Source organism: Mauremys mutica, chromosome 7 (assembly GCF_020497125.1).
Source record: "Mauremys mutica isolate MM-2020 ecotype Southern chromosome 7, ASM2049712v1, whole genome shotgun sequence".
In the NCBI taxonomy this organism is placed as follows: Eukaryota; Metazoa; Chordata; order Testudines; family Geoemydidae; genus Mauremys; species Mauremys mutica.
The window spans coordinates 124,800,903-124,814,164 of record NC_059078.1 but is presented as its reverse complement, the minus strand read 5'-3'; the positions used below and the strand labels follow the sequence as shown (position 1 = coordinate 124,814,164).

The following is a 13,262-nucleotide window of genomic DNA, read 5'->3' as shown; positions in this document are numbered from 1 at the left end:
GCATGGTTATGCAAGTGGTGTCAGAGAGAGGGCTTTGGATTCTTAAACCGTGGGATGTTGTTCCAGGAAGAAGGATTGCTAGAAAGAGATGGGATCCACCTAACCAAGAGAGGGAAGAGTATCTTCGCAGGCAGGCTGGCTAACCTAATGAGGAGGGCTTTAAACTGGGTTTGCCGGAGGATGGAGACCTAAGCCCTGAGGTAAGGGAGGAAGTGGGATACCGGGAGGAGGGTGCAACGTGGGAGGCCTCCTGATTCATACTGAGAAAGGAGGGCAATCGGCTAGTTATCTTAGGTGCCTGTACACGAACGCAAGAAACCCAGGAAACAAGCAGGAAGAATTGCAAGTCTGGGACAATCAAGGAACTATGATGTGATTGGAATAACGGAGACTTGGTGGGGTAACTCACTTGTTTTAGCCTTACCAGTGAGTTTGTCAAAAGTGCTTGGGAAATCTCAGCTTAGGTTACAAAGGCTGGTGCATGTCCACTGTCCTATGAAGAAGCGAAGAACTAAGTAACAAATTTACACTGGTCAGGCTTCGGACCAGTGCAAGACGATACAGTCTATGACTCTATGAGTTCTGATGTACAAGACTGGGGAGCTAGGGAGAACTGGCTGGAGCCTCCAAACTGATAGTTCAGTGAGTGGCTGGGAGATCATTCATGTAACACAGTTGGGCGTGTTCCTGCCTGTGTATGTGCAGTGCCTATCAGAGGTTTGTAGCTTGACATCTGCATCACAGTGCAAGCAGCAACCCAGGTGGGTGGAACAGAGGGCTCAGCAATCCCACAGTCCAGGTTGCACCCTGGTGACCCCATCACCACTAGACGGATACTTTAAAATAAAAAAAAAAGCCCTCATTATAGTTATTCCAAAGTCTAAGTCTGATGCTCACATTTCACACACTCTTTCTTACAGTTTTACACAAGCTGCTGCAGGTCTTTGTTTGACTCACCCAATGAACTCCAAAAGCAGTGAGATGTCAAGTTCTGGTGGGATTCGAAACACTGATCCCAAGACTTTCCGAGGTCTTCCTCTGCTCACAGGGACTGGCTGCGGGACAGCTAAAGAAATCAAAGTGACGAAAAAATATATCAGCTGCTGAAGTGCACTGTACGTGATATACAAGCCAAACAATGATTCATAAATAACCACACAGCTCAATCATGACTTTCATTAACTCAGGTCCTAAAAACTACATATTTTGTATGAGTGCCAATAATGGTATTTTCCTACCATACAGCATACCGTCTCTCTGAACAGTAGTTTATGTCACAATGGGACATAAGTCATTTACACAAGTATCTTTCAACTTCTAACAGCATCTTTAAAGATCTTGTATAATAATTTAATTATCTTATCATTTAAGTTATGTCTTACCTTAATTAATGCTTAATGAGACAAAAACGCACACCACACATACATCTTCCCTTGTTCTAGACAAAATATGCATTGTGCAATGGGACAGGCTGAAATCCAACAACAATTTAGGTTATTTGTTGAGTGCCGACAATGTGCTTATTGCTGCACAGCACACAACCCTTACCTCAAGGAGTTTAAAACCCTGAAAACACACAGAGGTGGGGTTGATACGGAAATCCTGAAGCACAGAAGATAATGTATGTTTGTTCAGATGTTTTCAGTTATGTTCATTCTCATAGGAATTACCTTAATGGATCAGACCAATGATCTATCTTGTCCAATATCCTATCTCAAATAAAGGCCAGAACCAGCTACTTAAAAGGAAGAAACCTTGTAGTGGGCAATTATAGACTATCATGCCCACAAAAAAGTTTCCTCCTAAACCCCAGTAGATGGAGTTTGGCTTATGCCTCAGAACAGAGGATTTCTCTCTCTTTCAAAGCTCTTTAATATTTACTATAACAACTCTGGATACCCTTGGTTATTCATATTGCCATTATGAAAATCGACCATCTATTTGTTTCTCCTCTGCTTTCTTTATCTTAACCAGTGTCTGAGACAGAACAGCACTTTGTCTCTCATATCATGACTAATTATTTTCTTTAGTAGCTTCTTGTGAAGGACACTCTGTCAAAGGCCTTTTGCAAATCCAAATAAATTATGCCTACCAGTTCTTACGCATACTATTTTATTGAAATAGTCAAAGAATTCCAATAGATTAGTGAGGGACAATTTTCTTTTGAAGAAGCTGTGTTGGAGAGATCCTAGCATATCATGATCTTCTGGGTGTTCTATACATCTGTTTTAAAATCTTCACAAAATAATAATGCACACCTCTACCCCGATATAATGCTGTCCTCGGGAGACAAAAAAATCTTACCGTGTTATAGGTGAAACCGCGTTATATCGAACTTGTTTTGATCCGCCGGAGTGCGCAGCCCCACCCGCCCGGAGCACTGCTTTACCCTGTTATATCCGAATTCATGTTACATCGGGTCACGTTATATCGGGGTAGAAGTGTATCAGAAAAGACACTTAGTACTTTTACCCTTTCTTTTCATTAGATGGGTCTCTGATTAGTTCATTGAGCTTCATAATACCCTAGGAAGGTAGAGAAGCACTATAATCTCCATTTTATGTACAGAGAAATGAGCAGAGAAAGCTAAAAGTACTTGACTGGTAAATGACTGAAGATTATTCAAGTGAGTAGCAAATGTCACAGATAAAATACCGTGCATTTCTGAACTATGTAGTACTGGAAGTTATTTGTTGCATTTTCACACTGTAAGACCCATCCCTAGTTTTTATTAAATATCTAAAAGGTCATGACATATCTTTTACATGCACACACAAAACCAGAACAATTCCAAATAAATCTCAGTAACTTGAAACTGAGAATTCAGATCACTGTGGTATTTCTTCCAGTAGTGAACCACTATTACAAAAAGAAAGACTAGTATTAGGAAATATTTAAAATTTTATCTTTTTGTAATACTGCACTTATTCCCCCAAAGTAAAGTAATTATAAGCTCACCAGGTTTGGGTACTTCTAAACCTCTTTCTTTATAGAAATCATGCATCTGCTTTTTCTCTCCTGAAAAAAAAATACAAAATACACAGTAAGCTGGGCTTTGTTACCTGTGGCAAATATAATACCTGGCAGTCTAGTTTCCAATAACCGCTTAAAGAATTTACTGGAACAATTCCAATCATCATTAATAGGGGCTTCCCAGACATCTGTGAGACAGCAGCCCCCTTAGTGTTTCATATTAGAGACAAATTATATTAGATTATGTGCAACAATTGAGTACTGTAGAGTCTATTAATGAATATAACCAGGACTTGGAAAATTGCCACAGAATACAAATGCTGCATACCATTCCTTATCTTAATCATACCTGAGAAACAGTTACTTTACTCCAACAGCTTTGAAAAGTTTTTGGGACGTTTGTTATTGTAGATATGCAAAAAGAGCTCATGTTTTAATGGCGCTTCAAGCTGATGTAGATGATCATCCATGATGCGTACTAGTGTTCAAAGCATTCCAGAGAGATAACCCAGATGGCAAACGATCACATGCATTTATTCAGACAATGCCTGAAAATTATTATATTACCACCACACCAACATCTTTGTTGGCTTATAGCTAAGATTGCTCAACTGAATTCCTCGTTAAGGTATTCACTGAACAGCCAATAAATCACTAGAGCCTTGCGCGGATACAAATTTATATCTGTGGACCAGCAGGGCTCTACTGGGAACCACAGTGGCAAACTGAGCAGCACGACAGGCCATTGCTTCCAAGAGGCAGCACCTCGCGCCAGCAGCTCCTCCGGCATGGCTGTACCACTCGCAGCCCCGCTCCCAGCCCTGCCCACTGGGGAGGACATCAAGCTCACCAACAGTTGTCCCTGGTCGCGCTTGTGTGTTCAAGCAGCTTGCATGCTCCCAGACAGGAGTTCCTTCCATGCAGTGGTCTGCGTCTCCTGTCCGGGCAGGGGTGGGCTGGGAGCGGTACAGCCATGCTGGAGGAGCTGCCAGCGTGAGCAATGGCTGCTGGGAGTGGCAGCCCCATGTGTTGCTCTTTTCGCTGCTGTGGTTCCTGGTAGAGCCCTGCTGCTCCACAGACACTGATTTACATCCGCAGATATAAATGTGTATCCGCACTGCACTCTATGAATCACCAGCTAATCCACCATTCATATCCACACCAGCCTCAACCACATGCTTCACCACCCCCAAACATCATAACAACCAAATACACTCACAGACCCTTCAGCACATACCCTTTCAGTTCTAACATGACCAACCAAAATACACACATCCAGTTCCTCACAACAGCACTCAGATGAATGGGGGAAAGCAAAGCCGGGCAGGTGGTATGAGGTGAGAAGGGGGTTAGGCTTGGTATACACTACAGAGTTAGGTTGACATAAGGCAGCTTACATCGACCTAATTATGTCAGTGTCTACACTACAATGCTGTTTAAGTGGCCTGCTACACTGACATCATAATTCCACCTTCACTAGAGGCACAGAGCTTATGTCGATGTAGATAGGCAGTGCAGTGTCTGTGTAGACACTGCATTATTTACAATAGCTGCTGACTATGAGCCCCAAGGGGGCTGACAGCTGGAGCCTTGCCCACCCCACCCGGCACTGACAGCCCAGGGCATGGGCTCAGAGCTGTGAGCCTCTCCCCATCCCAGCACTGACAGTCCAGAGCCTTGCTGCCACCTGCTGGTGAGGATTTGGTGGTGGGGAGAACTGCCACCCAAGCTCAAGCTCTCTCCCGCAGCAGCAGGGCTCACAGCGGACGCTCCTCCCCTTCCTCCCAGGGCTAGGGCTGCTGAGCTGCAGGGGGTGCAATTTCACGGCAGGGAGCCTACCAGGAATCAAATTGACATTCTTGTCAGTTTCACAGCTGCTATTATTTCACATTTTCTCTCTGGCTCCAGCTGACAGCTGGGGCTGACAGCTCCAGGGTAGGGGTAGGGGGCTTCAGCTCTGAGCTCCCTGCAGGCTGACAATTGGAGCCAAAATGTGAAATAATAGCAGCAGTGAAACTGACAAGAATGTCAATTTCACTCCTGGTAGGCTCCCTGCTGTGAAGTTGAGCCCAGTGCAGGCTCACAGCTGGGGCTGTCAGCAAGGGGGTGGGAGGCAGACTCAGAGCTGTGAATCCGGCACCTGGAAGCTCAGCTGTTGGGCGGAGGGGGGCCCAGCTCTGATCCTGGCACCCGCCTAACAGCTGGGGAGACCAGCTGTGAGACCCGTGCTTACAGCTGAAGCTGCCAGTCCCAGGGCTGCCGAGCTCCAGATGTCAGTGTTCCACAAAGCCCCACTTCAGTTGCTGGACACGCACTGCTGATAGAAGGCGCAAGTATGGACATGAACAACTGCTTTAATTACCGTGGAGGCTGTACGTCAACTTAACTCCAGTCAACTTAATTTTGTAGAGTAGACAAGCCCTCAGTGTGAGATATTGCAACCACATACAGTATCTTTAAAGACTACTGTACTAACATTACGAAGGTTCTGTGTATCATTGTGAGCTAGGGACTGTATTCTACTCCATGGACAAAGTTACCGCAACTCCTCCAGAAACTAAGAACAGCAGGGGGTGATGACTGCCATTTTTGGGACTGTAAAGAGCTCCAGAGAAATACCACCCCAGAGTGCGTGTGTTAGATATACTGGTTCAGACCAGCTTCAAGAGATGCAGAGAAAGGGCAGCTTGAACTGACTGAGGGGCCTTTCTTTCGATTCATCAAACAAACCTGATCTTTTGTCCAAAGAGGGACCCAATCCTGTTAAAGGGTTGGAACAACACTGACCTGCCAGACTCCCCCACGGGGGAGACTAGCAACTTCTGGTACATTTAGTATGTGTTTAGACCTTATTGTATGTTTTCTCAGTATGTTTTTGTCCATAAATAAATGTATTCTGTTTTAAGAGAGCTGTTTGGCTACTGGTAACTCGAGCACATACTGGTCCTTGGCGTTGGAGAGACGGCAAAGAGCAGGGTCTGGACTCCTAGTCAGACCTGCCGAGATAAACACAATGAAGTGCAATGGGGGTTGCCAGCTAAACACCTGGTGAGAAGGAGGTGAGTCCCTAACCAGAGAGAGGTGACAGTTAGAGGCCTGAAACGTAAGAGTAGACCACACAGGGGTCAGTGGTACAGCTACTCCAAGATCATGACACCTGTTTTCTATATGACTAAACAGCACCTGAAGTGATGCTTTGTGCACTCAGGAACCTAAGCCACTCTCCTTACTCACACTCCTGCTCATTTCCCATGCTCCCTGCTGCCCAAACTGTTCACTGGCTCCACAGGATCAAGGAGAGTGGGGAGGGGGCCTGGAGCTGATCTGGTAAGTCAGGAAAGGGGACTTCACAGCATTAGAAAATTGAAGTAATTTACAGAACCAGGCTGTTTCAGGAGCTACTCTTGGTGGAACTAAATGAGATTATGATGAATTAGGGGAATTAGTTTGTTATATTTAAAAATGTGCAGGTGTGTGCATGATGTCTGGAGTTTGTGGCAACTGTGGTTCTTTAGATATAGGGAGCAAAACAAAAACAAATACAAAAATCCACATACAAATTACTGTGCAGTCCACATTTCAAAAGAGGGAGCATTTTTGTATTTGTCCTCTGCCAATGTTAATAAACCCATGAGGAAAAAGATATTATGGAACATTCAATTGTCCCCTGGAGAGTTAGTGTGCAAAGTTTTGTGTGGAAAGCCTGGAAATTAAATGCAATTACTTAAACTGGTATACAAGGATTTTACAAATCTCAATACAAGCTTAATTATGGAGTCATAGAATCATAGAAGATTAGGGTTGGAGGGGACTTCAGGAAGTCATCTAGTCCAACTCCCTGCTCAAAGCAGGACCAACCCCAACTAAATCATCCCAGCCAGGGCTTTGTCAAGCCGGGCCTTAAAAATCTCTAAGGATGGAGATTCCACCACCTGCCTAGGTAACCCATTGCAGTGCTTCACCACCCTCCTAGTCATTACTGTCACCATCATAGTGACTATAGTGGGTGGCCTACATCATGTCAGTGGACAGAAGTTTGATTGTGTTCATGGACTATGTGTAATAGCATCTTAGCAGCCTGATAAACACCAGTCTGTGTGAATAGTAGGATTTATGGACAACGCAAAACTAGTTTTTACAAAAAACATTTAAGTTTGACCATTTTCAGGAGCTGAAATGCGGAAATACAGTGTTCTGAATTGAAATGGCTACCAGCCTGTCCATTTAAGTCCTTCCTATTTATTAGGACACCAGGATGGTAATGAAGTGAAAACAGACTTACTCTCCTCCAGATTGACAACCAATTTATACACTATGTCTTGTAACTGTCGATCCAATCTAACAAGAAGAAAAAAAGAGGGGGAATGATCCTTAGTTAGGCAGGACACATTCGCACAATAAGCTACTGAATATTTAATAAATTAAAAAAACTTATTGTAACAGATATGGACATCTTTTGGGTGCAATATAAAAACACTTAGATTAATAACAACATTTTTGTAGAGGAGCTAAATATATTGCTGAACACAGTACACACCAACAGGAAAATGACAGATAGAGCACCAAACTCTTGTCTGCCTTCAGCTCCTGGCTATAGCACCTCAGGAAAACAAACCACTTAAGCTGAAAATCCATCTTCAGAGAAGGAAGAAGAAATCTGCAGTATATTTTCAAAGCTATTCTCAAGTATCTTAGACTTGCAATATAAGTTTTGTTAAAATTATACAAAGCCAAACAGAAGATTAAGTTTCAAGGTTTGGATTCAACATCACTAGTAGCATTTTGCTAGTGACCAAGAACCAGAAAATAAAAGTGACTAGAGACAAAACTAATACAACGTAGATAAACAAAAAGTGTATATGGCACACAGTGAATTAGCTTTTAAACTGTTCTTTCAGCTGCAATAATCAAAGATTACAGGTCACTCTAAACAAACACAAAAATCTAAATATTACAGGTAAATAAAAATGTTTTAAACCTGTGTTTCTTTAACAGTAAAATAATAAACTAAAATAATACCAACAATTGAGATACTCTTATTACCTGATATTATAAAGAGGTTGTGTCTGATGTACAACAATGTTGCATTTTGGACATCTGTTACTGTAGTAAAAATGTCTTACTATGCAGCTTTTACAGACTGTACAGAAAAAAAATGGAAAAGCCCATTATATTGTAGCAAATGTTTACTGAAGATAATGCAAGAGGAGTAATTAGCTTGAGACAGTGCTCAGACAACAGCAAGTATATGCAAATAAATTAAGCAAAATTAAGTCAATTTAATTTTTATGTAAACTTTTCACATGTTGGCGACATTAACATCAGAGTGAATTTAAACTCAGCATCAGTTTGATGTGAATTTTTAACCTACATTTTTAATCCTAAATTCTCTCTAAGATGTGTGGCCGCACAGCTGCCTATTAAGCTCTGCGCAGGGGCTCAGGGCTACGGCGGGGAGAGATGCCTCTCCCTGCCAGTCCCAGCACGGACCTGCCGTGGCCAGGCGCCCCTCCCCCCTGCCCCAACACTGACCTACCCCGGACTTGCCGGGGGTGAGGCACCCCTCCCCCGGCCGCAACATGTACCTGCCCTGGACGGGGAAGAGGCGCTCCTCTCCTGGTCCCCAACCTACCCTGGCACAGACCTGCTGTGGCTGGGGAAGAGGTGCCTCTTCCCCACCCCCAAGCCCAGGTGCTGCTGCAGGAAAAGAGAGCTGGGGAGAGTCCTCTCTCCATGCTGTAGCCCCTGGGCAGCCTGCACCCCAAACCCCTTATCCACAGCCCCACCTCAGAGCCTGCACCCCTAGCTCACTCCCTGCATCCCAACCCTGAACCCCTCATCCCTCCCCCGCCACCAAAAACCTCACCCCCCCCCCATTACCTCCATATTGGTGCACATAACAAAATTCATTCCGCACATGCTTGGGAAAAATTAGAGGGGACACTGCCCTAACCCATTCTTCTTTTCAAGGCATTGTACAGCTTTCCCTTGTATTTCAAACAGCGAGTAACCTCATTGGCTGCTACAAGTTAGTGGTGAATTACTAATAGTTTTGGCCTATTATTTTATAAGCTGATTTCTCTGCTTTTATGGAGCCTCTGTCAGCAACAGAAGTTGGCTGAGAAAAGGATGTCTCTATTCCCCAGTGAGATCAGTTGAATCTCTCTAGTAGCATGTTTGGTTGAGGAAAGGCTGTTTGGAACATTATAAAGTGTGATCCTCAACCATGCTAGACCTATTTAAATAAACCACAGCTTCTGGCCCATCCTGACAGAAAATACAGGATTCTTGAACAGGCATTTCTGGGCCTGCTATAGACAAAAACTTTCTGTTGATCTCCCAGAAATACTCAAGAGCCCTCAGCCCAGAGTAAGGAATAAGCAGTAAATACAGTCATTTTAGACAGGCAATTCCCATTTGTGAGGACATGAAAATGTCACTCATGATGTTTTGGTAGCTGATCTCGCTCTAAATTTGAAACTAAATTCTTAAAAAGTCTAACACGGATACTTACATGTATGAAGACACTCTGTAATGGTCGTGGCATCTATAAAATAACCTTTGCAGATGGAACACAAGATGTAAGGCGTCAACTCAGACAGGTTTATCATGCGCTATGAATACAATTGAAATTGTTTGAGAACACAGGTTAAAGCAATAGATTTCTCACTCCAGCTTCTGAAGTCTCACAACCTCAAGCCACATTAAGAATGGTAAGATTTGTGTCAATATGCAAAAGCAGCAAAGAGTCTTGTGGCACCTTATAGACTAACAGACGTTTTGCATGCATCCGACGAAGTGGGTATTCACCCACGAAAGCTCATGCTCCAAAACGTCTGTTAGTCTATAAGGTGCCACAAGACTCTCTGCTGCTTTTACAGATCCAGACTAACACGGTTACCCCTCTGATACCTGTCAATATGCAGCACCTGGATCTACACTGGATGGCCCTGAGCAGCAATAATACTTCAAATGCCGCTCCTTCCTAAAGGTTCCCATCTATTTTTCTGAATTGACCTTTCTGCAAACACAGCAATTCAATGTATTTCACAAATCACTTCTAAAATGCAAATTATAAACAGCTTCTTCAGGTGTACTGGACAACTCAGAGAATATGGCACTTCACCAGTATTAATGAAGTATAGGTTGGTAGCAAGCTAAAATCTTTATCTGAGGAGTGTGCAATAGACTGTGTAATGGCCCTCAGTCCTCAATCATAGAATATCAGGGTTGGAAGGAACCTCAGGAGGTATCTAGCCCAACCCCCTACTCAAAGCAGGACCAATCCCCAACTAAATCAAGTTGAATCTGAGACAGTGAAGCCTTTTGCTTCAACATGTATTTAGGTTCATATAAACGCATATTAAGGCCGGGACTGCAATTATACTGCACTGGATTTTGACTAAAAAAAGCACATTTGCCAGGGAGGAACAAATCCACCAGCTCTTTTCTGACAGAAATCTGTTACTCTGGGCCAAAATACCTTTCCTTGATAGGACTGGTAAGGTGTCCATCCTGAAATTCAGACTTTTCAAGAGTGCACTTCATAATTTAAGGTGTACTCCTCCAATCTAGTCCAAGTCTCCTGCATCATCATTCACCTGCCCCCTTGCCCGCACCCAGTTGTTGTGTGACCTCTGACCCACCATTATCCACAACTTTTCAAACACTTTCAACCTTATACCCACTTTCTGCCCTTTTCTCCCTCTCTTTCATGAAGATGTTCATTGTCTCCATTCCTTCTGCACTCTCCACCATCCTGATTCACTCCATCTCACCAACCTTTGGATACCCCCAATATCTGCTTTCTCTGGTTTTATTCCCAGGCTCTGAGAGTCTCTTAAGAAAAGCTCATGGTCACTCAGACTTCCTTCACTACAACATCATTCTACCCTCCTTCACTTCTGCCATCTTCCTTGTCAAATAGCATTAATTCTTCACTCATCGATTCCAAAGCCAGAAGGGACCGCTGTGATCATCTAGGGTACGTCTATACTACCCTCCGCATCAGCGGGTAGTAATCGATCTATCGGAGATCAATTTATCGTGTCTCATCTAGATGTGATAAATCGATCCGTGAATCGATGCCTGTACTCCACCTCAGCAGGAGGAGTAAGCAGCATTGACGGGGGAGCTGCGGCAGTTGACTCACCGCCGTGAGGACGGCCAGGTAAGTCGAACTTCGACTTCAGCTACATGAATAGCGTAGCTGAAGTTACATATTTTAGATCGATCCCCCGCCCTAGTGTAGACCAGCCCAAAGTCTGACTTCCCATATAACACAGGCCAGAGACTTACATGATCATTGATTCCCATGCCAGCTCCATCCTCCTTTGTCATGGCTGACAATGCCATCATCCTCTTGGTCACTCAAAACTTGGTTATCATCCAGAACTGCCTTCTCTCTAACCGCACACATCAAGGCTATTCCAAAAGCTCACCTCTGCTTATTCTCTCTGTATACATTACTAAATCTCTCATCCAGGGCATTGTATCTTAGCTTAACTATTGCAACCTCACCCCTTCCCAGCTTCCTGACATCCACCTGTTTCCCCTCACTTTAAGCATGCTAAGTTCTATCTTGATCCAAATAGCCAAGCCATGCTGGACAATGAGAGTTCTAGTCTCACCTGGGCAGTCTCTCTGCACGAGGGCTTTGATGGACATAAAATATTACATGTTGGGAACTGTTGTCAACATAGGCTTACTCCTGACAGCAATCTGTGCCAAAAATTAAAAATTCTGCGCCAAAAAATTAAAAATTCTGCCCCCCAAAATTAAAATTATGTGCACAATATTTTAAAATTCTGCAGAATTCTGCAAACTGTATTTGTCATATAAATGTGGAGGCTCCAGCATGGCATTGGGGAGCACAGGACACTAGCTGCACAGAGGTGGGAGATCACTATGCAGCTCTCCCCACCCTTCCCCCAGACTCAGTGGTGAGGCTGCACCCAACCCTGACACACTGCAAGGACAGGGCCTGCCCCAGAAACACCCATGGGCCCTGCCCCTCCATGCCAGGTGCACCAGATGGACTCAGCAAGGCAGGATCCAAGTGTGGAGGGGCTTAGTGTGGAGGGATCTAGGTGTGGGTTGAGGGGGTTCTGTGTTGGGCAATCTGGATGCAGGCAGATCAGTGGGGTATCCATATGCGGAGGGGATCTGGATGCACAGGGGCTTGTTGGAGGGTTTTGGGTGCCATGGTAATGGGACTCTGCAGGGGGGTCCAGGTGAAGGTGGTTGAGGCTCAGCAGGAGTGTGGGGGGAAATAGAGCTTGGCGGGTGGTCAGGGGGGCTCCGTGGGGGGTCCAGCTGCTGGGACGTGGTGCTCAGTAGGGTGGGGATCCAGTTGCAACTGGTTGGGGATTGGTGGGGTGAGGATGTGGGTGGTCGGAGTGGTCCAGGTGAAGGGGGGGTGGGGCTCATTGGGGGAATTCTGAATGTGGGGAGTGAGGCTCGGCAGGAGGGTTTGGTTATGAGGGGGTCTGGATGCACGGGGGCTGGGTGGATGGGGGAGCAGCTCCCTGTACATGGATCCTTCCCCCTAAAGCAGGTGGGGGGGGGGGCAGGAGAGAGTTTGCAGAGCTTCCTGCAGCCGGGGGAGAAATCTGGGGATGGGTCTGACTCGGCCCTAGATGCCGTGCAGGGGAAGAGATGGTCCCGTCCCCCCCAGCTCAGCCCGGACTAGCAGCTAAGCCCAGCACAGGGTAGGAGCCACCAGCCAGGTCTTCCCCAGTTCTGCCTCCTGCCCCACAGTGATTTGCCTCTCTGCTGGTTGCCCTGGGCTCCCAAAACATACTGCAGCGGACGGTCGCATGACTGCTCTTGTGACTTCCCTTTCCTTTCCCATCAGAAAGTCATTTTTCTGCAGGGAAGCAAATAAATATGCGGGGGCATAAATTCTGCACATGCACAGTGGTGCAGAATTCCCCCAGGAGTACAGAGGCTGCACCACGTGCCTGGCTCAAGCCGGAGAGTGAAGTCTATCAGGAACTAGGCCACTCCTCCCGCCTGGCTCAAGCTGAAGAGCGGGTGTTTCTGAGATCCAGGCCATAAGAACATAAGAATAGCCATACTTGGCCAGCCCAATGGTCCATCTAGCCCAGTATCTTGTTTTCCAATAGATGCTTTAGAGAAAATGAACAGAACAGGCCAATCAGAGAGTGATGTCATCCCCTCCCTCTTGGGAGCCAGACCACTTCTTGCTTGGCTTGAGCTGGAGCAGAGCCTGCCAGGAGCTGCTCTTATTTGATACTGTCTGCACCTCTCCTGTGGTTTAAGGCAGA

General features: G+C 45.2%; 1 protein-coding gene across 1 annotated transcript in view; it reads right to left on the bottom strand.

The window, feature by feature from the left end:
- Window positions 1-13,262, bottom strand: part of PCGF6 (polycomb group ring finger 6) — a 53,589-nt gene that overhangs the window by 38,474 nt on the left and 1,853 nt on the right. The window contains exons 2-6 of the mRNA XM_045024899.1: window positions 9,488-9,587; window positions 8,017-8,113; window positions 7,256-7,311; window positions 2,959-3,018; window positions 958-1,066 (exon numbers count right to left, since the gene is read on the bottom strand). Of these exons, the coding sequence (XP_044880834.1) occupies window positions 958-1,066; window positions 2,959-3,018; window positions 7,256-7,311; window positions 8,017-8,113; window positions 9,488-9,587 (422 nt within the window). The remainder of the gene's footprint in view (window positions 1-957; window positions 1,067-2,958; window positions 3,019-7,255; window positions 7,312-8,016; window positions 8,114-9,487; window positions 9,588-13,262) is intronic.